This window comes from Thunnus thynnus, chromosome 5, assembly GCF_963924715.1.
Source record: "Thunnus thynnus chromosome 5, fThuThy2.1, whole genome shotgun sequence".
NCBI classification, from domain to species: domain Eukaryota; kingdom Metazoa; phylum Chordata; class Actinopteri; order Scombriformes; family Scombridae; genus Thunnus; species Thunnus thynnus.
The window spans coordinates 4,381,277-4,403,016 of record NC_089521.1 but is presented as its reverse complement, the minus strand read 5'-3'; the positions used below and the strand labels follow the sequence as shown (position 1 = coordinate 4,403,016).

The 21,740-nt window shown below is 42.1% G+C and overlaps 1 protein-coding gene across 2 annotated transcripts in view; it reads left to right on the top strand.

The window, feature by feature from the left end:
- Window positions 1–21,740, top strand: part of znf423 (zinc finger protein 423) — a 156,307-nt gene that overhangs the window by 9,090 nt on the left and 125,477 nt on the right. For both annotated transcript variants that reach the window (XM_067588754.1, XM_067588753.1), the window contains exon 2: window positions 14,008–14,070. In XM_067588754.1, coding sequence (XP_067444855.1) covers window positions 14,008–14,070 — 63 coding nt within the window. The remainder of the gene's footprint in view (window positions 1–14,007; window positions 14,071–21,740) is intronic.

Genomic DNA, 21,740 nt, shown 5'->3' with positions numbered 1-21,740 from the left:
TGTGGCTGAGCACTGTGCATGCCCATGCCCTCAGCTTTTAAGAAGAGAAAGATGATGCTGGTGTAACTTGCACACACTTGCTCAGTCAATCCAGACCTAGCTTGCCAAGCCTGTATCCCCCTACCACTAGATAGTCTCAGAGGACATGGGCCCTTCTAAGTTTCCTGCAAGGCTGTGTGTGTGTGTGTGTGTGTGTGTGTGTGTGTGTGTGTGTGTAAGCATCTCTGACAATCCTTTGCTCGATTATGCTTTCTCCTTTTTCAACACTAATTACTTGCCTGCAATCTATCTGTATAGTTTGGGGTGTTTGATTAAGTCTTATGTCCAAGTGTCTGTTGTCTTAGTTGAAGTTTATTGGATACCTGATTATTGCAACAGCTAGATTAATTTATCAATCAAAATCAAATCAACTGATGGAAGTTAAGATCAATTAATCAATCATTACTTAATGCAATGTATAGAAACAGAATACTAGCTTACTATTTTTGATCAATTTTCAGTGTCTCCCCTTCTCCTTCCTCTGCCGTCCCCCCTCTCCTTCATTCAGCCTCCTGCATTTCCCCATTACTCCTTTCTCCCCAATATTTAACCCCCCCCCCCCCCCCCCCCATTCCACCACCACCACCACCACCACCTCCAACCACCTACCCCCTCCTCTAATGATCCCTCCCTCCCTTCTCCTTCCTATTCTGTACATTAAACATTAGTGGTGGGGGCAATTAGCAGTGCCCCTCTGCACACCTGGCTGATGCATAATATATTTATCGGGCTACCCTCCCTTCCTCGCTCTCTGACACGCACATTGACACTCACACACAGACACACACACACTTCTGTTGATGAAAGGGTGACTTTGGGGAAATGGAAAATTTGCGCATATGTGAGGAATATTAGAGCTTTATGCCTCCTTGTCTGACCCCGCATAACCTCCTGAGTTTGAGCTTTAGGCAAGGTCATAAGTCAGTTGTCTCTGCTTGTTCTTTCTGAATTTGTAATGCTCTATTGGTCGCTTGAAAAAATATATTTTTCTGTGGTCAGGTAGTTCCTCTATTTGTCTGTTTTAGTTGGCCAGATCAGGAAAACTTTGAGCATGTTTCTGTCTTTATCTGTTCAGTTCTGGTAAACCAATCCTCTTTCAGACAGTCTCCTGCATGGTGTTAGGATATATATTACCAATTTTAATCTGTGCTCTATATGACCACAAACAGCCAAGGCTCCAAAAATGTTTTTTTCCCCGTATTTTTACGGATTCATGCATTCATTAATTTTTTTTGTCCGCTTACTTTTTACCCCTCCTCTAGCATGCACACACACACACACACACACACACACGCAGTCGCCATGGACCCAGACTAATGTGCATTGTCCTCAGAGCGTGGAGTCTTCAACAGAACAAGCTGCTTGTGTTGTGTTCCTTTTTTATTGGACACTCTGCCGAGTCTTTGTAGTGCGCCCCACTATAGGCCTACCAATGCTTCTTTTTAGTGCCGGAGTCTTCAGTTGGTTTTTCTAACTCCTTTTCATTCACCTCCCAGTCAAAAGGCAAGGGTTCCCCGCTGTGAGACATACAATGGGGTGAGAGAGAGCAAGAGGCACAGAAAGAGATTGAAAGAGTGAAAGCGACATTGAGAGAGAAAAACTCCACACTGAATAAGAAAGAATAGAGATGATGTGAATGAAAATAAGGTGCTGTTAATATTCTTAATTGATTGTTATCGCCATGTTGTGACACATAAGTATATAAAAGTCAAATTCAATTTTTACCATTTATTTAGCTTTAAATCATTTTCTCTTTTCAACAGCAGGTTTAGTGTAATGATTTATTTGACATCACTGGTCTCATAAGTCTGATGACATCGTAAATGTTTATTTTAATTCGGGGCAAGTTTGGTTGGCAGTGGATAGACTTTCTGAAGTTATTAGAGCAAATGTGCTCTTCTGTAACAGCACAAGCACTCTCAGATAAGCCATTGAGTGACTCTACTTGTACTGTGCTGGAACAACAGCATGTCTGGTCCCTAATAAAAGCTTTATGCCCATATCAAGACAGAATGAAATAGGGAGACTGTTGGAGAAAAAGTGGTGGAGCAGAAAGAGAATAAGAGACTGCATGAACACAAGGTGTATGTTGGTCAGTGAGGGCCAATTTTAAAAATGCAAAAGTACTGTCTGCCTTAGACTCAGAGTTGATAAGCAGGCTGGGGACTAACACACCCAGCCTCCTCTCCTCCTCAGTTTTATTAGTAATAGCACTTTTTCTGACAGTAAAAAAGCTAATTGCTACATTTGTAAAAGTAGTTAAATAAAAAAACTAGCTGAGATCACAGCAGGAGACTGATAACTGTAAATACATTGCCTGTTTGTTAAGTTTAGCATGCTGAGCCAATGGGTTTGCACTGCAGAAGTACAATCAGAGGCATCTTTTGATTTAGCTATATGTTTGTGGCTTTTTAACTTAAATGCATGTGACAGACTTTGGCATATGAGTGAGCAAACATAAGATATTGTAGACTGTGCTGTTGTCAGTGGTAGATTCTAGACTAACATGGAGTTTGACTACCACCTTCTCCATGACTGAGGCACTCCTACGTTTCAAGCCTTAGATGATTGATTTTTTTTATTTTTATTTTTTTATCCATGGACTAAAATCTGTTGCTAAGCAATATTAGTAAAAACTCACTGAGGATTGTATCTGTTGCCAGGCAACATTAACTTATTGAACATTATATCAGGAAGCAGTGGGCAACTATTATGATAGCTAGCTGCTTTCTAGATGGTAATGCTTGACCCTCCGGTTTTTATTCTAAAAAGATATACATGACCCAAAGCCTACCTTTTAACCTCCGTTTTAATATAAGTTGCAACAAATATTAACAAAGAAGAAAAATCTAAAAAAAAAATCAATTTAGAGATGTCATTAAGGGTTATCTCAAAAATGAAAAGTATATTTTATGTTTCGAATAAGATGCTTGATTATACGTCTACTCAAACAAACAAACAACCAGCCACGCTCCGAGCGCACACGCGCTGTGTGTATATTTTTCTTGTTACTCCCAGAAGGAGCGTGACGAGCGAGTTAATCTGTCCGCCAGCGATGCGGCATGACACAAAGCTGTTTATTTCCCCTTTCCTCTCAGTCTCACGGTCGCTCTTTCGTTCTCCCTCTCTCTCTCTCTTTCTCTCTCCTCCCGTAAAGCCTTATCAAGTTTGTATCAAGCTAAATAATGCCTTAGCGTGAAATTGGTGTCTTCAGTCAAAAAGCACTCCCCAGCCTGTACTACAAGAGAAGGCAATTATGTACCCCTCCCTACCGCTCCACCCTCCACCCTCCAGCTCTCACCGCTCTTGTTGTTCATGTAGCGTATGTCTTTGCATGTGTGCGTGCATATGCATGAACTCTAACTGCTATAGCTCATAATTTGTCTCAACTGTTCTTGACAACATTTGAGTGTGTTCAGGTTTGAGATCAGTTTTCTAATGGCGAACTTGGTGCCTTTTTATTTGACTTGTGTCTGTAATGGTGAGCGGAGGCTGCTGGGGGAACTTCTAGTTCAGTTATTTCTGGAGCCCTCCCCAGAGTCGAGGTACTCCAGAGGAATGTTCTCCCTCTCCTCCTCCTGCCCTCTCTTTCTCTCTCTGTCCTACTCCTTATCTCTCTCCTCACTGCCCTCCTTCACCTCTCATCCTTCCTCACTGGTGCTTTCATCCTCACCTTTCACTCAACTTTTCCTCTCCTCGTCTGACTTCCCTTTCCTGCCTTCTCCACTGTCTTTTTTTTATCTTCCTCTCTCCATTCGTTTCTGCTTTACCCCCCACTTCCTTTCCTTTCCTTTCCTCTCCTCACCACGTCTTTTCTGTTATTGATTCCTCTTCTTGCCACACTCTCTCTGACAGACAGAAAAACAAATGTCAGATCAGAGAGGCTCTTTAATCTCAAGCTGTGTTGTTTGGCCCTGAGCATCAACTCTGTGCTCGTCTGGGTGTGTGTGTGTGTGTGTGTGTAGAAGTGAGCGTTTTCTGTGCTCTCCGGATGTTGAGTGAGGTGAATTAGTTGTGTGTTAATAAGAAGCACTTAGTTTAAAATGTTTGTGGTGTGTTCCCTGTTTTTGTATACAGATGACTTCATTCACATTTTGTGTGTGTGTGTGTGTGTGTGTGTGTGTGGTTGGTAGACCCACTGTATAAGTAGGATTAGAAGAGTGGAGAGAGGATGTAGAAAACAGACAAATATGACACACAATCACCTTCATACTAGAGCTGTAAAAAGATAAAACAAAGAGAACCTTTCATTTTTACACCCATGTCAGTGATTTCATTTTCTTGGTCTTTTTTTACACAAGCCTTCGGATGTTGGGCTGGTGTGTGTGTGCGTGCGTGTGTGTGAGAGAGAGAGCGAGAGAGCGAAAACAAGAGCATATGTGTTTATGTTGTCATATATTGTTGGGGGTATGTTCAGTGATGTTGGGGAGGTTGCATAGCAACTCAGTTGGACAGCACAGCGTGGTTTAAAACCACAATGACCTCATGTACAGCAAGAGACTGAAAAGAGTGGTGTGAGGGACAAAACGGGTAAAGAGATGAAGGTAGTCGGGATGGAAGTACAGAAGCAAGGATGACAGGAAGAAAAAGCAGCGATGACTGAAAGTGCGAAACGGCAAAAAACAAAAATCAGATCGTTGCAACATCCAGGAACAAAAGAGAGGGAGAGGAAGAGAAAGTGATAAGAGGAGAAGAAGAGAGGGAAAGAGCAGAAAAGAGAGACAGCGGAGAGAAAAAGATAGACAGGGCGATGAAGCTTGTCCGCCAGGCTTTGTGTTGTTGTTTCTCTCTGCCATCCATCTAAGCCCTCTGCTACCTCTGTCCCTTTACACACACTCTCACAAACAAAAGCATGTGTCACAAACACACACACACACACATACACACGCACACACACACACACTGTCCCAAACCTCAGACTGGCCTGGTGTTTCTGGCCAGTGGCTCAGTGCTTGGGCTGTGTGTCTGCGTGTGTGTTTATGTGTTTTAAGGCTGTTTTGTTCAGAATGCAGGCAGGCAGAGAGAGCGGTTTTACTGCTGATAAAAGTATTTGGTTAATCAGCTTCTGTCCCCGTCCCCTGACTAGAAGTGTTTGCGTGTGTGTGTGTGTGTGTGTTTGACACAGGCCATTGAAGTTGGGGGGCTCCCGGGGGGCGGGCTGGGGATGGAGATTGGCATCAGCTCTCGGCCAGTAGCGTCACAAAGTCGTTCCTGAGGGACAGGAAGGGCAGCCAATGAGAGTGTCCCTCTGGAGCTATAGGGAGAAAGCGGGTTTGGGAGGGGAGGTGGGGAGGTTAGGGGGGGGGTAGGAAGTGGGTTGGAGAGGGGAAGTGGAGGGGGAGAGGGAGTAAACAGAAAGGGACGAGGGAGGAAGAAAAAAGGAGTGTCTAGGATGAGAAGGAGAGACAGACAGATAAAGAGAGAGAGTGAGAGAGAGTCGGATGACAATTACCCTCTTGACTTCTGTCCAGCACCAGTTGTCAATCAGCCTGCCCCTCTGAGAGAAGAACCAGCCTATCATTGGCTACACTGACCCACATCCCGCCTCTCTGGGCCGCCTGGCCAATGTGTGATTGGCCACGGTGACCCGTTCGTCAAAGAGATCTGGGAACACCAGAGCCTTGGGCTGCCTTGGGAATAAGTGGCCCTGATACTGTGCGTGCATGCATGTGTTGTTTAGGAGAAAAAAAAAGACAAAGGGGTTTCTTATTGAGGCTATAACTGCTTTCATGGGACAGAAGAGAAAAAAGACGGACAAAGATAGAGAGGGAGTAAGTGGGAATGTGGTAAAAGAGGGGAAATGTCGAGGGAGGTGTCGAAGAGAGATAGAGATGTGAGAGAGGCTATAGAGAGCAGGAGAAACAGAGGGACAAAAAAGAAATTGGAAAAAAGGCGACGTAGAAAGATGGATGTTAGAACAAAGCACGGACAGCGAGCAGTGGTAAGGGCAGAAACACTAAAGAGATGGAGGGACAATAGTGGAGAAAGATGTCAGGAGATGGTTAATGAACAAGGGAAGGCAGAATGGAGAAGTAAGGGAGCAATAGATCGAAGAGGTAGAGAGATGAGTGGAGAGAAAGGTGCATCGTTGCACTGCTTTGTAGTACTGTGCGTGTGTGGGTGCTTACATGTGCATGTGGATAATTAATGACAACAACTGTGTAAATATTTGTTTATGATAGCATCATCATGATGCAGAAGCTTAACTTCACTTCACCTCCTTTCCTTTCCTCTCCTCTCCTCTCCTCTCCTCTCCTCTCCTCTCCTCTCTTTCTCTCCTCTCCTCTCCTCTGATGTAGTCTAAAACTAAAATTGGAGCATGCCAAAACAGCAGTGGCTCGCTGTTGTGTGAGAGGCATTATCTGCCATCTTTAGTATAGTTAACCTGCTTTTCGATTATGAGTCTTTTAGTTACAAACTTCTTCAGAGGTTTAAATCCTTCATTTAAAACTTAATGAAAGCAGGTCATAAACCCCTTTTCCACACAGCATTAACATGTATTATAGGTGATTATATTGGGTGTGGAAAGAGCAAAATATGTGTAAATGTGCCACCCATCAGGTGTACATTTTCATTGTATAAGCTTAGAATAGCTTGCCCATTTGGTGTGTTCAACAGAAGGTCTATTTTTTCTAGATTCAGGTGCTGTGTCTCACATGTAATCAGTTACCCGCAATCTTAAACCCATGTGTCAATATGTACAGTGCATTGTTTAAATTAGACACACACTACAGACGGCGCTCATATCATTCCTGGGCTTTATGATGGCTACAGGTGTTCAGTCAACTGAAGGACTTCATACTTTCAACAAACAGGTCTGGATAATGTGGGTGGGAATCAAATCATCATATATATTTCACCAGGCATTTAAATGAAAATTGCTCTTTTTGCTTGCGCCTGCAATAAGAGGCCGTCTGAGCAAATGCAATTTCATGCCAAAATGTGTGCCACCTAATTTGAAATACGATTTATCAGTGATGATTTATTATTTGCGTGGAATTTGAAAATGTTGTGACAGGAGCAACACATCCTCATTAAAAAAATGACGGTATAGATCTAAAATCCAGGCTAGCAGCTGTAGTAATGCACCCTGGCTTTCCAAAACTGTTAAAAAATAATTATGTTTGAAGGTGTGACAGTGCTGTGGTTAACTTCTGGTAAGGTTTAGGCACAAAAACCACTCGGTTAGGGAAAGATTATAGTTTGGGTTAAAATAATCACTTGAAACTCGGTTTATATATCCTTAAATACGCAACCTTTGTCGTCATGACAGCAGTAAACGCGACCACATTACGTTTTTTAAAAAATGTCCCCACTCGCGGTTGGAAACATGACAGTCATGGTTGGAAACGGGAAGCGAACAGTGGTCTCATGCAGCAAAGTCCACTTCTTGCCATCCAACTATGTAGCCATCTAAAATCATCTCATGACATTACCGCGTCACTGACGTCATCTGAACCGCGTCACTTCCCTGGTTCATAATTACTATGGCTGCTAGATGGTGTAAATGTATACTGTGGTTTCTCTTGTGAGGACGGGCTGGACGGGAGAAGCAGTTCTGTGTCAGATGTACTGATCTCTGCCTGATCTCATCATCTGTAGATTCTCACTGATGGCGTGTGTCCTCAGGGTGCTGCTCACTCACTCAACTTTAGATTTAAAAAATGTACCAAACAATAAGATTATAACAAAATTCTCACGACAGATTTCATTTCAGCATAAAGGTCAAAGATGTCATTTCTAATTCCTGTATGTTTTTCACCTGGAGAATTGAGACTGGTAGTGGGATATTCTGCATTGCAGATTCTCATACTGGGACCTGTTTTGCGTATGCATGTAAATGTGTGTGTGTTTTGTCACTGTGGACACCGTGGTATAATTGCGTGCCTGACTGTCTAATGAACCATAGCAGCCCATTACAATGCAGACAAGTGTGTGGTTTTAGGTTGGACTTTAGTTGTGCTTACTGTTTGTGTGTGTGCTCGCGTCCGATTGTTTATTGTGTAGTCTGCAGGTGTGGCTGACACTGTTTATTGAATGTTGTCTTGGCTTTGTGTGTGTTTGCACAGACAGATAATGTGGATCCCTTCTATGCTGCTTTTTTAATGCTCCTGGCTTCAGTAGCGCACCCCTTGCTGCTAGGGAGAATATTTTAACACACATACACACACACACACACACACAAATGATTTAAGCCAACCAATGACCAATAAAACTAAAACTCTGTCGTAAACTGTTGGATCATGTCTATAGCGCAGTTCCACCCAAAGATAACAGTTTAAGAAGTAGCGCTTCCTCTAAATGTAACAACAAAACATCACTTTGTCTTTTTTCTTGACATTCCTGCAGTCTGTCGACCCCTTACGCCAATCAGTGGAAAATACCCAAGCAGTCAAATAAACTCAAATAATCCACATTTATATTCACATTGTGAGAATGTGTTTATGAGAGGTACTTCAACCTTAGAAAGGGACGCAGATTTAAAGTACACCGCACTTCCAAGGCACTCACTTCTCTACTGTTCTCATTAACGGTAACAACATTCGGTGTATTTACCGAAATGCGCATGTAAAACACACATTTGATAGACTTAAGGTGTCTCAGGAGTTAACAAAAGGAAAAGCACACTTCTGTTATTGGTAGAGGATTGTTGCGCATGGTTTATAAACTTAATTGTTGTATGTGTGTAAGCGTGTGTGTATAAATGCTCCCAGGATTCCCAGCAGCATCCTGTTTGCTTTGTGTCACACACACTCACACATATATCATGCTCCGGGGTTTTTGTTTGTGCTGAGTTAAAGCAGTGCGTATGTGATGTTCTTTAGAGTAGATTGTTTGATCTCTAGGCCTCTGCTGTCTCAAAAATTATTGGCTTCCCTACAGGTATGCTATTTTTCTGTGTGTGTATTTGTGTGTATGTGTGTACTTGTGGCCATGTTTGTCAAGTTTAGCTCTGTAACAATAAATGCAATAATAAATACACTTGTGTGCACCATTTGATACAGAATATTTGGTTTGGTGCGTGATTTCCTCGGTTCGATATGGTCTGCGACCCAAACAATTAGTGTCAAGATAGTTTAATAATCCACTTATTCCAACGTGTGAAACAATAATTCTAGAGCGCAAGTTCCACCCGGAACGTTTTGGCAGTGCACCACTTAGCTGTAGCATGCTAGCTGGTTTAGCCAAGTTACCCTGGTTACCCGTGCTCATGTAGTGTCGTTATTTCTGTATTTTAACAATATTGCATCTTCCCGTCCCCCTACCCTCACTATGACAGTTTTCACTCTGCCTTTTGGTGAAGCCATTCAGAACCACCATAAATACATTTGATTTCTGACGTGGTCAGACGGCACGTTGTAGGGGCATAAACCAGCTGTCAGCAGGTGTCCTGACTTCTTACAAGAAACAGAAAGGTTGTTTTCCTTTCCACTGCAGCACAACTAAACTGTTTCAGTAATAGTTTTGACCAGTGAGCCATTGTTGGATGTTTACATTTTTCAAATTGAAGGGCCAAAATATTATTTACCACCTTTCTTTCTTTTCTGCTGTACCGAAATCGTACCGAACTGTGACCCCAGAAAACGAGGTACATACTGAACTGTGAATTTTGTGTACCGTTACACCTCTAGTTTTCAAGTGTATAAGTTCTCAACAAATGACAGTCTGTCTGAGAGAATTATTTACTCAACATACATACCTCACAACCTGAAACATGACTCAGCAAAAGTACCCCTAAATGTTTTTGCAAAGAAAAAGACAGAAGGCGACTTCCTCTGAATTAGTGTCAGAAAACAAAGTCATTCTTCTTCATTCTTATTAGTACATGGGTTTTAGTGACATCACATAATTTCCATCACAGCTCTGCCCACTTTCAACCTTAGCAGAGATCTAATCAACCAGAATAAGTTAAACACTGGAATAGGTGTGCAGGGCCTTTAAGTTTAAAAATCTTTAACAGCCTTCTTTGTGCCTTAGAAATGATAAGCTGTGCAAATGGGTTATTTTGTTAGTGACTGTATGAAACTCGCCTGTATGTGCTCTGTGTTATTAATTGGCTTACTGTGCCAATTTACATCCCTCAAACTAGAGCCTGAGGGTGACGGGAAGTGAGGTACACTGAAGGCGAGACAGAGATGGATAAACACACACTAGCGGAAAGACATATTAATTGGATACCTTGAATACTTTTTCCTCACATACACGCTCTTCCCCACACGTACTGGCATCCTCATGCTGGGTTCTCTCTGTATATTTTTTCCTAATGGTGTACTTACACATATACACACACACTCCTGTACATACACACATATATACTTGGATGCTCCCTCCTTTTACGCATACTGTATGTATAAGCATGCTCAGCCCTTCCCACACAATCACACATACACCCCCCACCGACCCCCTGGTGTGTTCAGGGTTCACAGTAACGGTGTATGTGTCTCTGAGGGGGGACAGCGGGAGGATATGGGAATCTAAATAAAGCTTTGTGGGCTTGGCTAATGAAACACACTCTATTCCCCACAGTCTCATCAGGAAAAATGTGCTTTTATCAGAGGCAGGGCTAACAGTGCATCTAGGTCTTTCTACAACAACCAAACTCTTCATAACTACTAGAAGAATATGTTTTTTTTTAATCATAGTTTCACCTTTTTCTATTTGTCAGGGAAAAAATTACTGAGACTCCCTGTCACAACAAGACCAGGGATGTTCGGTTCAAGCAGAGTGCGGTCACAGTGGGGAACATCGCTTGTCAGAAAGTGAAACCTTTGATTCAGATCTCTGCGAGTGCCACAGGTGCCTCTTTTCATGTAGAATCCAGAAGATACTCCCTCCTTTCTTAAAGTCGGCGAGACTTGCATAAGCTTGTCAGGATACTGAAACAGCTGGATTCGCAAGATCACACGAGAATCCATCATGTCAGGCTTCAAGTTACGCACTTGTGTCTGAGCCGCTGGTGGATCGGCACCCCTATGAGGATTTTTCGCGTGATCTTGTGAATCCAGCTGCCTCGCAAGGTAAGACGGTGATAGACAGATGGTTCAGCCAATCACCTGCCAAGTATTTTTTTTTGAAAGTGCCTGCCCTTTTCTAAACAGTTTCCAAGGACGACTTTTCAGATGGTTCTGTGTAACAAACCATCTGGCGCATCAGGTTACTGAAACGGGTGATGTGGCATAAAAGGTTGCTTGGAACTAGGATTGTCCAAAAATATGCATGCCTGCATTGTTTTACCTCAGATTACTTGCTAATGTGTCAGTATTCTGGAAATGCCTTTGCACTGCATGTTATTGATACTGAAGGCATCGTATATATATAGTACTGTAGTAATCAATCCAACCCAAGTCAGTGTAGAAAAATGTGTAGCTTACATACAAATAATGTTTTCTACACTTTAAAGTAACAAACATCAACTCCATTGTATTTGATGTGTCGAAGCAGTGCTCCATGCTCACTCCTTAGTACTAAAGCAGTTGCCGACTTAAGCGTGCGTATCCGTAAAACCAGGAATTACTATAAAACATGTTTTAATTGTGAAGTGATATGCTATAGGTGTTTTTGGAGGAAAAAGCCTTTTTATTAGCTCAGAAAAAGTACTTTATTTTTCTTCTGGTTTTCTCTTCTCATACCTTCTCTCATCTGTTTCGGTCTGCTGTGTTTGGCAGACATGTTAGTCATGTTGGGAGGTCCCTATCCGCGCCGGGTTCTGTTCAGGCAGACGCGCAGCCTTCAAGTCAAACTCCTGTGTGTGTGTGTTTCTGTCTCAAGTGCATACTGTATGTCTGCGTGTGCATATGTGTTTGTCCAGGGATCCATTAGTCCGTTATTAGTGCACTGTGGTCCACATCTGGCCTTCAGAACCAGCTCCAGCTCCAGATTCTCCAAGGAGATTTTTAGACCGGGTCCAAATGCTCAAATCGTTACCCAGGTTTTGATCCATATTCTCTATTTTATCAATCTAGATCCATATGCGAAGACACTACACGAGCAGATTCAGAGATTAAAGATGAAATATGTTTTTGGTTGTTGTTGTTGTTGTTGGACAGATCCTCAGCATCTCCTATCTGTCTGTTAGTGTTGTAGTGTGTGCCTGCTACGCCTCGAAGCACCTCAGAAATGTGTGTGTTTGTGTGAGAGCGAGAAAGAAAAAGAGATTTCATTTTTTATCTTTTTCTACAATTGCCTGCAAGTTATGGGAGGAGCAGCACTTAGCTTGTGTATGTTTTTGTGGTGATGAATAAACAAAGCAGCTGACTTTGTAGTAAATCTAGATTTTCTCAGTATTATTGTGGAAGTTACACTGCAGAGTAATTGTTGTTTTTATATTAATCCCTGCCCTGGGCCCAGTTTTAGTTCTACTTCAACTACAGCACTAAAGTAGTTCTTTTGATGTCATAATTATGGCACAGTGCTTAGTTTGTAATTGTTTCTTTTTTTTTGCTTTCATCCATAAAAATCTGGGTTTTGCAACATTTTGGGAGCAGATAGACATTGGCAGGTTATGATAGTGTTATGCACACTTTGTCCTCCGGTCTCTCTATTGACACGGCCTCTCTGCAGTGTTCAAAGCTTACATGAAAAATGCTACCAAAAGGCCTAAAACCTTGAAACTTAGATACATGGTTTCATAGACCAGCAGTTCATAAATTCTTACACTAATAAATCACACATTATTTGAAGTAAAAGTAGGATAATAATTTTGTAACACACCTCACAATCTGAGACAGTAGATTTTTCTGTAAGAATGGTGCCAAATTGTAGTTGTTGTAGTTTTAATGGACTAAACATCCATATAATTTGGATATGGTGTTAGGTGTTGTTTATGGTTATTTTTCCTCGCAGTTGTTCTGCACACACAGTATATTTGGCTTTGCATGAGTTAAGCTGCTGGAAGGCACACCTCGACACTGTTTTTATTTTCAAAAGGAACACTTCACTGATTTATAACTTCTTGTTTTCATTCGAGCTTTTGGCTCAGCTTAAATGTGAGGATGGGGTGGGTCAAAAGGGACTCAACGAGGATATGGAGTGAGGAATATGAGGAGAGGTATAAAGAGAAGGAGGGGGAGGGGGGTCACAGGAGAGAGCAGGATGAGAGCGAAGGATTTTCAAAGATCAGAGAGAGAGGTGAGTAAGTGAGAAGTGAGGAATCGTGCGGTGGGGAGGAGGTGTACAGGAAACCCCATTGTGTGGTGGTTCCAGCCATTTCCTGTTTGTGTGCCAGCTGTACTTCCCTCCTTCCTGTTGTACCCAGGAAGTCAGTGTCACATTCCAGCTCTGATCAACTCTGTGTGTGTGTCAGAGAGATCTCAGGACATTGTCTTCTTGGTCATACCTGCATGTTTGTTTCTTCCCTGCTCTATTTTTAGGGATTTTAAAGAACATAAGTTAACAGAGGGTAAACATTTTCAGAGCCAGATACATATATAGAAATGTATGCATAGAATGGACACATGCATACTTGCAAACTCCAATAAAACAGTAGTGGTCACGGTTTGTAGAGACCGCTTGAACTTTGAATCCAATATTGGGTAGACAAAGGAGAGCACAATTATAATTTAGACAACCTACTGAGACTTATATTACTGGAAAAGTCTGGTGGAAACTTCTAAACTTAAATAAAAAGACATGCAGTCCAGTTTCAAGACCCCAAACTCCTCAAACCAGTTAGTGTTATACTTTCATTACGCTCAAACTCATTTAGTCTAAACATGTCCAGAAAGACCTGTAGTGTCAGGTGTACAGTATATGACAATCTGCCTCTGTAGTTGAAATGAGGTTGAGCCCTGTTTGGTCTTCACCTCTGCCTTTTTAGTCTTGGCTCTGACCCTTTCGGGCACTGTCTTGGTATGTAAGATCTGTCCATGTGTAGAAAACGTGGAAGGGTTTGCTTGCTGACATACAATAAATACTAAACACACTTTCTCATTTCTCTTTCTCTCGCTGTTTGTCTTCATTTTTCCTCAGCGGTAGAAGAAGGGGAGTCTTCAGAGTGTGGAGGGACCTGGGATGAATCAACTGTCCAGACGGGTTAGTGTACAGACACATGCACACATGTACACACTCATGCACACACATACACACTGATATTGTAATAGAGTTCCAGCCAGCTGTCAGATCCACACAAGACGCTAAAGTGTATACATCTCTTACACAAACACACAGAGACACACACAATTTGTAATATCAATTCCACATGGTTTATAATGGCCTGCTCAGAGGGATATCAAGGAGACGAAGGGGGGAAAGATGGAGAGATGAAATGAACACAGAAGGAATTAGGATGGAGGGATTGGTGAAAGTATTAGGAGAAGGAAAAATCATATACGAGAGGAAAAAGAGGAGATTTGAAAGGAGGAAGAAGGAATGAGAGGGAGATGCGGAAAGAGACAGAGCACTTACTGGTCTCTGGAGTCAGACTGAATGGAAAGAGAGATGACAAAGGGGATATGGAGAGAGAGAGATGGGTGGAGGGGGGACAAGAGAGAGATTTGTGTGCTTTTTCACTACTCTCTGTGGTCTGGTGATATCCTGGGAGGAAGTCAGAGAGATGGTAGGGCTTTTCTTTTCTTTTTGTCCTTTTCTTGGATTTTAGTTTTTCCTTGCGGTTTCTCCAAACCAACCGCTTCATTTCTCCCTCTCCCTTCTCCTCTCGCTTGTTTCCACCCTGAGATGGAAATTTGAAATTATCCTCACTTGCCCTTTTGCCTCGATGGAAATAGAACAACTGAACCAACTGCTGAAGTTAATGTATGAGATGAAAAACAACGTATATCTTGAAAGAAAAAAAAGATGGCGGAGTGGATTCCATGGATTTGGTTTTATTTAATGGAACTTTGCAAGCAAAACATACAACTTTAAACAACTACAAGAGGCATATGAAAGCAGGCTTTGTGCAACCCTCTTGCTATATATAAAAAAGTGCACATTTTCATGAAAAATGTTAATGTAGTGGAGAACCTAACCACTCACAACTTCCAGCTGATAAATGTTCCTATAGGATTATGATTATGGCCAAGGCAACAAGTATTCCAAATCTGGATTGTCATCGTTTATGATGATCCAAATGTGACTGGGGACAATAAAGATGGGAATTCTTATATAAAGTTGGATTCAACAGATGCAACAGGGTCTCTGATTGAAGCAAATTGGCCTCCTTCCCTGGTCAGGCTTTTGAGCTCAGCAAAACTGCAACAAATGATTATTTTCATGATCAATTAATCTACTGATTATTTTGATTAATTGGTTAATGCTTTGTATTTTTCCCACCAATAGTCTGAAATCCAAAGATCTAGAGTTAACTATCATAGAGGTCTAAGAAAATCTAAAAATATGTACATTTGAGAAACTGGAACCAGAGAGTTATCACTATGTTTGCTTTAAAAATACTCGTAATGATTAACTGAGTATCAGAATTGTTACAGATAAACTTTCTGTTGATTGACTAATCAATTTCAGCCCCAGCATTCAGGAGTAACATTATTTGTGGGTACATTTTTGGGAAATTCCTTTAATCAGTAGTATCACGACTGCTGTAGTGAGTCAAAGATTCCAGAGTGAAAAAGGGTGCATCTGCTGGGTCCATATGCCAGCCCTGGCACAACTATGTAGATTATTGACATTTTTCTGTCATTAGTACTTAGTAAAGATCAAATTACAAAATTTCCAAACGATGGCAAAAACAGCTTGACTCCTGTAGGTGTTTGCCAGCTGTAGCTAGTTTTTCTGCTCTGGTTTGCAGCCTATCAGAGAACAGTTAAACATTTCCTCTGACTAGATCCCAACAGGGAAATAAGATACTGCTGAATGTGGTAAATATGCAGTTATCTCTCTCTCTCTGCCTCTCTTGCCCTGTCTCTTGCTCAGCTCAACAGGGATAGAAGGATAGGAAAGTATGACCCTTGGGGTGTCTATGACGTGCTGAACCCTCCCATCCTTGGCCTCCCTTCCTCAGACCTGTGCTAACTCTCCTCCAGGGGATGCTGCACGGGTCTATGTCTGTGTGTGTGTGTGTGTGTGTGTGTGAGTGTGTGAGTGTGCGTGTTAAGGGGGGTGCTGACTGAGGTCCTGGGTGGCTCACTAGAACTGCTGTGTGTGTCAGTTCCTGCAGGAAGTTAGAGTCCCATGACACACACACACACACACACCACACCTCTATGCTCACACTTTTCTTCCCATAAAAACATACGGTCCCATATTCCCTTACTCAACCCCTCTTTCATTTTGGATTTTACCGTCAATTCCCTGTCCCAGCCAAGGAAATAAAAGAAGGAAGGGTCATTACGTCACTGTGTAGCGTGTGAACGCACATTGGTGCCACACTTGAAAGCTCTTGGCACAGTTAGCGTGGTGGAGAATGGGCAGACCACTCCCTCATCTCTCCCCTCTCATTTTCACAGGTTATCAATCTGAGTGATGGAGGCGCCGGCATTGTGGTGTGTTGTTATTTAGCTAATGTTTCATGGGTTTTCAAGGTACATTTCGTTTGATTTGTAGGTAAATTCAATCATTTATTTGCATGTAAATTACGTTAATGTTATGCTGGATTTATAAAGGATTGGAGCTTCTTATGCATATGTGATTGAGGTTATTAACAGACTAACATTAGTAGGTTAGCTAAACTGTGATAATACCTTAAGTTAATTAACTCTGAGCCCATTAGCTAACATTATGCAATCTACAGTTTTTGTTATGTTGATCAGGTGGACAGCAGGGCACCAGACAAATGGGATTACAGCCCAGGTGTTGGTTTTATCAGATTTCTTCATTCATAATTATGATGCATTATTTTCTGATGATCAAGTTTCTGATAGCCATGGAATGTATGCTGTTGTTGTTTTATAGCTAAGGGTTAGTTTATACCCTACCAATGCACAGTTAATAATCAACGGCGGTTTGTAAACATTTAGTGTGAATACATTTCATTTGAATACACAACATTAGCTATTATTATCACTGTCAATCATCATAAAGCAGCAGATTGAAATAAAAGGAAGAGGGAAGGAATGAAGAATACAGATTTTGTTAACTATTTATTTATCCTAAACTCAATATTTTAAAGGGACACTTCACTTGCAACTTTTTAAAAATTTGCCATGGAGAGCATTTTAATTTGACTTGCTATAAGCCCTGTAAAGTTTGCACATAATCATCTTTGGATACTATTTGGAGACCAACGCCAAATAAACAAATGTACACGTTTGGGAAAATCAGTTCATTTCTTTCTTCATCAAAGGTCATACGATGTAGATATGTTGGGTTTTAGTGTACTTTTCCATGCATCTCCCATAGGCTTCAATAGAACTAGCATCAAAGTCTGGCACCAAGCAGAGCATTAGAACGTAGGTATTATGATGTAATGACCCTTCATTTGTTTATAGTTTCCTTGCTCCCAGCATCCTCTGCATCTCTTTTTCTTTCTGTCCCTGCATGCTTGTCTCTTTCTGCCCGTCTATGTCTCTGTATTTCTTTCTCCCTGTGTGTCTGTCACTCTCTTCCTCTTTACCTTAACTTTTTTACTGTTTATCATATTAGAGGAAGTGTGTGTGTGTGTGTGTGTGTGAGAGAGAGAGAGAGAAAGAGAAAGTGTAAAGGAGCAAGAACTGCTGTCTAACCCTTATTCAAAACAGATTAAAAAGAAAAAAGACCTTGTTTCCTTTACTCCCTGGGAGATGGTGTCGACAAGGACAGGGTGAGAAAGAGAGGGAGAGAAGAAAAAAGGGAAAGAGAGAACGGAGAAATATACCTTCCCATACTGCTATTAAATTCACAAGCTTCCACCCCTCCTCTCTCCTTCCTTTCCTCTCTTTTTCTGTCTCCCTGTCTCTCTTTCGCTTACTCTGGAAAATGTGTGTTGAGTTTGGAAAGACCCGCGGGAGGGAAAGGCGGAGGGAAGTGGGAGGGTGACTCGGAAGGGAATTGCATCTAACCTATTCTCCCCGACTCCTACATCTCCTCCTCTCCTTTCCTCCTCCTCCCTCTCCCTGGCCTTTCTACCCCACAGAGGAGCCCTATGAGGCCGAAGGTGCCCCGTCACCCTCCATCTCTCCTTCCTTCTGCCGCCCCTCAGTGGGACAGAAAAACAACTTGTCCCCTTCCTCTCTTGTTTCCTCTCTTGTTCCCTTGCTCCCCTGGTGTGCTGGGAGAAGAAAAAGAGCAAAGTTGCCAGAGATAGAGAAAGGAAATGAGAGACAGAGAGAGAGTTGGGAAGGGAAGGTAGCAGTAGAATGTCCCATTCAGACCTCATCATACTCTTTCTCGATTCTTGTCTGACAGCCTACTGTAGACCGCACAAACACATACCCCCATGCACACACTTACTGTTTCTCTTGGATAACATATCCACAGACACACAGTCACATACAGAAAGAGTCAGTGAGTCATCATGGAAAAGGTTTGTCAGGTCCCCAAGCTGAAACTGAGAAACTGAGACCCGCTGCATTATTGTTATTCACAGCTTACGTACTGCATGTGTGTGTGTGTGTGTGTGTGTTTATGGGTGTGTAGGGACACAGACGGGACTGGCCGGCTAGAAAGTTGCCTCCACATATCAACTTACAAAGTATCCAGACAGTGTTTTTCTGTGTGTTTGAACATAGGCGGATCAATTCAGTTTACATTGATGCAGTTAAATGTCATTGAAACTCCCAACAAAACCAGAAAATAACAAATGCAAGTGTTTGTCACTTCTAATCCATCCAACCTACTACAAATATGTTAATTAGCAGGATGCTCGGGTTTGCGTTGGTGGCGGCGGCTTGCGTCAGGTACCGACTGTACAAATACGCCTAATGACATTGTGACTCGCGTTGCAGTCCAGCATTTCGACCCTATATCTTTTTGACGGAGCCGTCTGCGTTTGCACCCCCACTGCATTGATGGACTGCCCACATTTAAACGAATGGGAAGACTGCATTTGATTGAAACAATTGTTAAAGTCACGTGAAGGCAACCTTACATTTTTAGTTGTCTTGTTTTTGTGTTGCACATGGTTCACTGGAGTGTGGTGGAAAAATGGTGTAACAACTCACAATCTTTCATTAAACCCAACAACAGGTGAACATACACTGTATGTGTTCTATGGTTGTAACGTAGTAGCATAGATGCACCACAGAGACATGTTATTCTAAGCCTCTGGATGCTTAATTGTAGGTCATTGCAAGGGTCAGAGGTTCAAGGATAGTTTGACCTTTGACCCTTGGTTTAACCAGCGCCTGTTTCGGAGCCTTTTATGTTTGTGTAATTTGTAGAACGATAACAAGCTGCAGTGATAAAATGATTAAAAATTAAAAGAGAGGAGGAAAGAGGGGGAAAAAAATGTATGTGAGGTAAATCACAAAATGCTTCAAAACTAAAGGAATTGGGGAAAATGTTTTAGAATATGTCACAAATGAGGAGTTGAGAGAATGAAAACACATTGCAGGCAGTGTCACTTGTTCTCCTGGTTTACTGTAATATCTTTATTATGGCCAGAGCTGAGAAAAACAGGACACTGGCCCTCTCTCTCTCTCTCTCTCTCGCTCTCTCTCGCTCTTTCTCTGTCTCTCTCTCTCTCTCTTCCTCTTCCTCTATCCGTCTCTTACCGCTACCCTCTGGAGGTCCATAATGTAGTTTTAATTTCCCCAAGGCTACCACAGGAAAACAGTTCCTGTGTATGTGTGTGTGTGTGTGTGTGTATGTGTGTGTGTGTGTGTGTGTGTGTGTGTGTGTGTGTGTGTGTGTGTGTGTGTGTGTGTGTGAGAACTATTATTGCCTGCTTGTGACAACGCACAGTGCATCTGTGTTTTTGTCTGTATTGCAGCATTTAAGCCCTTTGTTTGTGCGTGTATGTGTGATTTTTTTGTTGGGGTGTGTGCATGCACCAAAAATTCAAATAAGTGAGCAGCTGTCAACTTGTTTGTGAGTATGCTTTTCTGCCGATCTGTGTGAGACTGTGCGTCGCATTTGTGACTGATTTTTCTGCGTGTTGGTGTACGTACAGTATGTGTTTGTGTCTCTTTTCTGCTTCCTTCCATGACGTGAATGGCTCTTTCATCATCCTGTTTCCAGACATTGGTGTTGGGTGCTCTCTCCCTTGCCGCAGCTCTTCCCAGGGGTCTGTGTGTATAAGTGTGTGCATATATATGTGAGTGAGTGTGTGTGTGTGTGTGTGTGTGTGTTTGTGTGTGACTGGTACCTCTGTGGCTCAGCAGATCTCCTCCCGGGGGGGGGGAGAGAGGCCTTGTATTGTGAAAACACACACACACACACACACACACAAGCAATGGTGGGGGAAAGAACATGAGGTGGGAGGCAGAGGGGAGGAGGTGAGGAGAGATGGCTTCTTTATATAGCCACCTAACACACACACACACACACACACACACACACACACACACACACACACACACACACACACAAACACTAACAAACAGTGAGACAGAGGGTGAGAAAGGGGTGGGGAGTCATTCTCCTGAGAGGGAGAGAGAGCAGGCCTGTGTTGTTGTGTCCAGCTGCACCTGTTCAGCCTATGTGTGTCAGTGTGCAGTTGAGTGTGCACTCTGTGCCAAATGTGTCCACCATTCTTTGTATGTGCCCACTTCTCAACATTTTGAGCTCAAATAGGTGGGGCATTATGACAGTTCCTGTCTAACCAACAGTATCCTTTCACTGTAATATTGTGTTGTTGGAGGTTTTTTCAGCCACATTTGATAAAAGTGTATATACACTTACTTGCCAGCTTATCAGTGACTAAAAACACCTCTTGGTATAAATTTGGACAGCACCAAAAACTACAGCCTCCAAAATGACCATAAAGTTGAATCAACACATCTCTAAAACATTTTTCTCAAGAAAATAACATCATAACTTTTATAGAGGTAGAATTTATTGCAGGGCGGTTTTATCAGACTGCAATTATTTAGCTAGGTGTACATAGTCAAGTGGACATATATGTAGATAGATGCATGCATCTGAGAGGATGTGTGCATTCCAAGCTTGCACCAAAAATTAATTAAAGTTAAATTAAAATTAGCTGAATATAGCCTATAATAGCCCTTTTTACAGAAGACATTTTGACATGTTTCAATGCAAAAAGCATGTATGTGTAAATTAAAAAAATCTATTGTGCTGATTTGGGGTCCTGGTGTGGCTTACTGACACTCAAATGGAACAGAGCCATTGTTAATGTTATTAGTTACACCTGCGCTTTTCCTACCATGAACAGTCAAAGTCTGCTTTGAAAAAAATAACCTATTGGGCAGCTTTTATATGTTACTAAGTAACAGTGGTTGCAGTGCTTCCAAGGCATGTGTGTGAAAAACAGTAACAAAAACACAATCGAGGACATTGACAGTTCCACAGCACACCCATGTGTTGACATATTAACACTAAAGTGACAACCTCTAGGGCTGAGATTGCTCGCTATATAAACCTAAACCAAAAAAAAAAAAAAAAAAGATACCACCCATTGGGCAGCCCAAGCAATCCATGTGATGATGTGATGCAGATCTGATTTTAAACTCATGGCTTATTTGTAGCCCTGCTGAAGGTGGTGGTGCTCAGCCAGGTGCCTGTGAATCCTGATCCAATGTGGAGCGTGATGTAGAGCAGAATGAAAGCCTTGTGTTGGGACTGTTTGGTTTCTAAACATTCAGCTGGAAGCTCCACACACCTTTTCCCACCTTTTGATGCCTGTTTTAGGTTCACGCAGACATAGATGT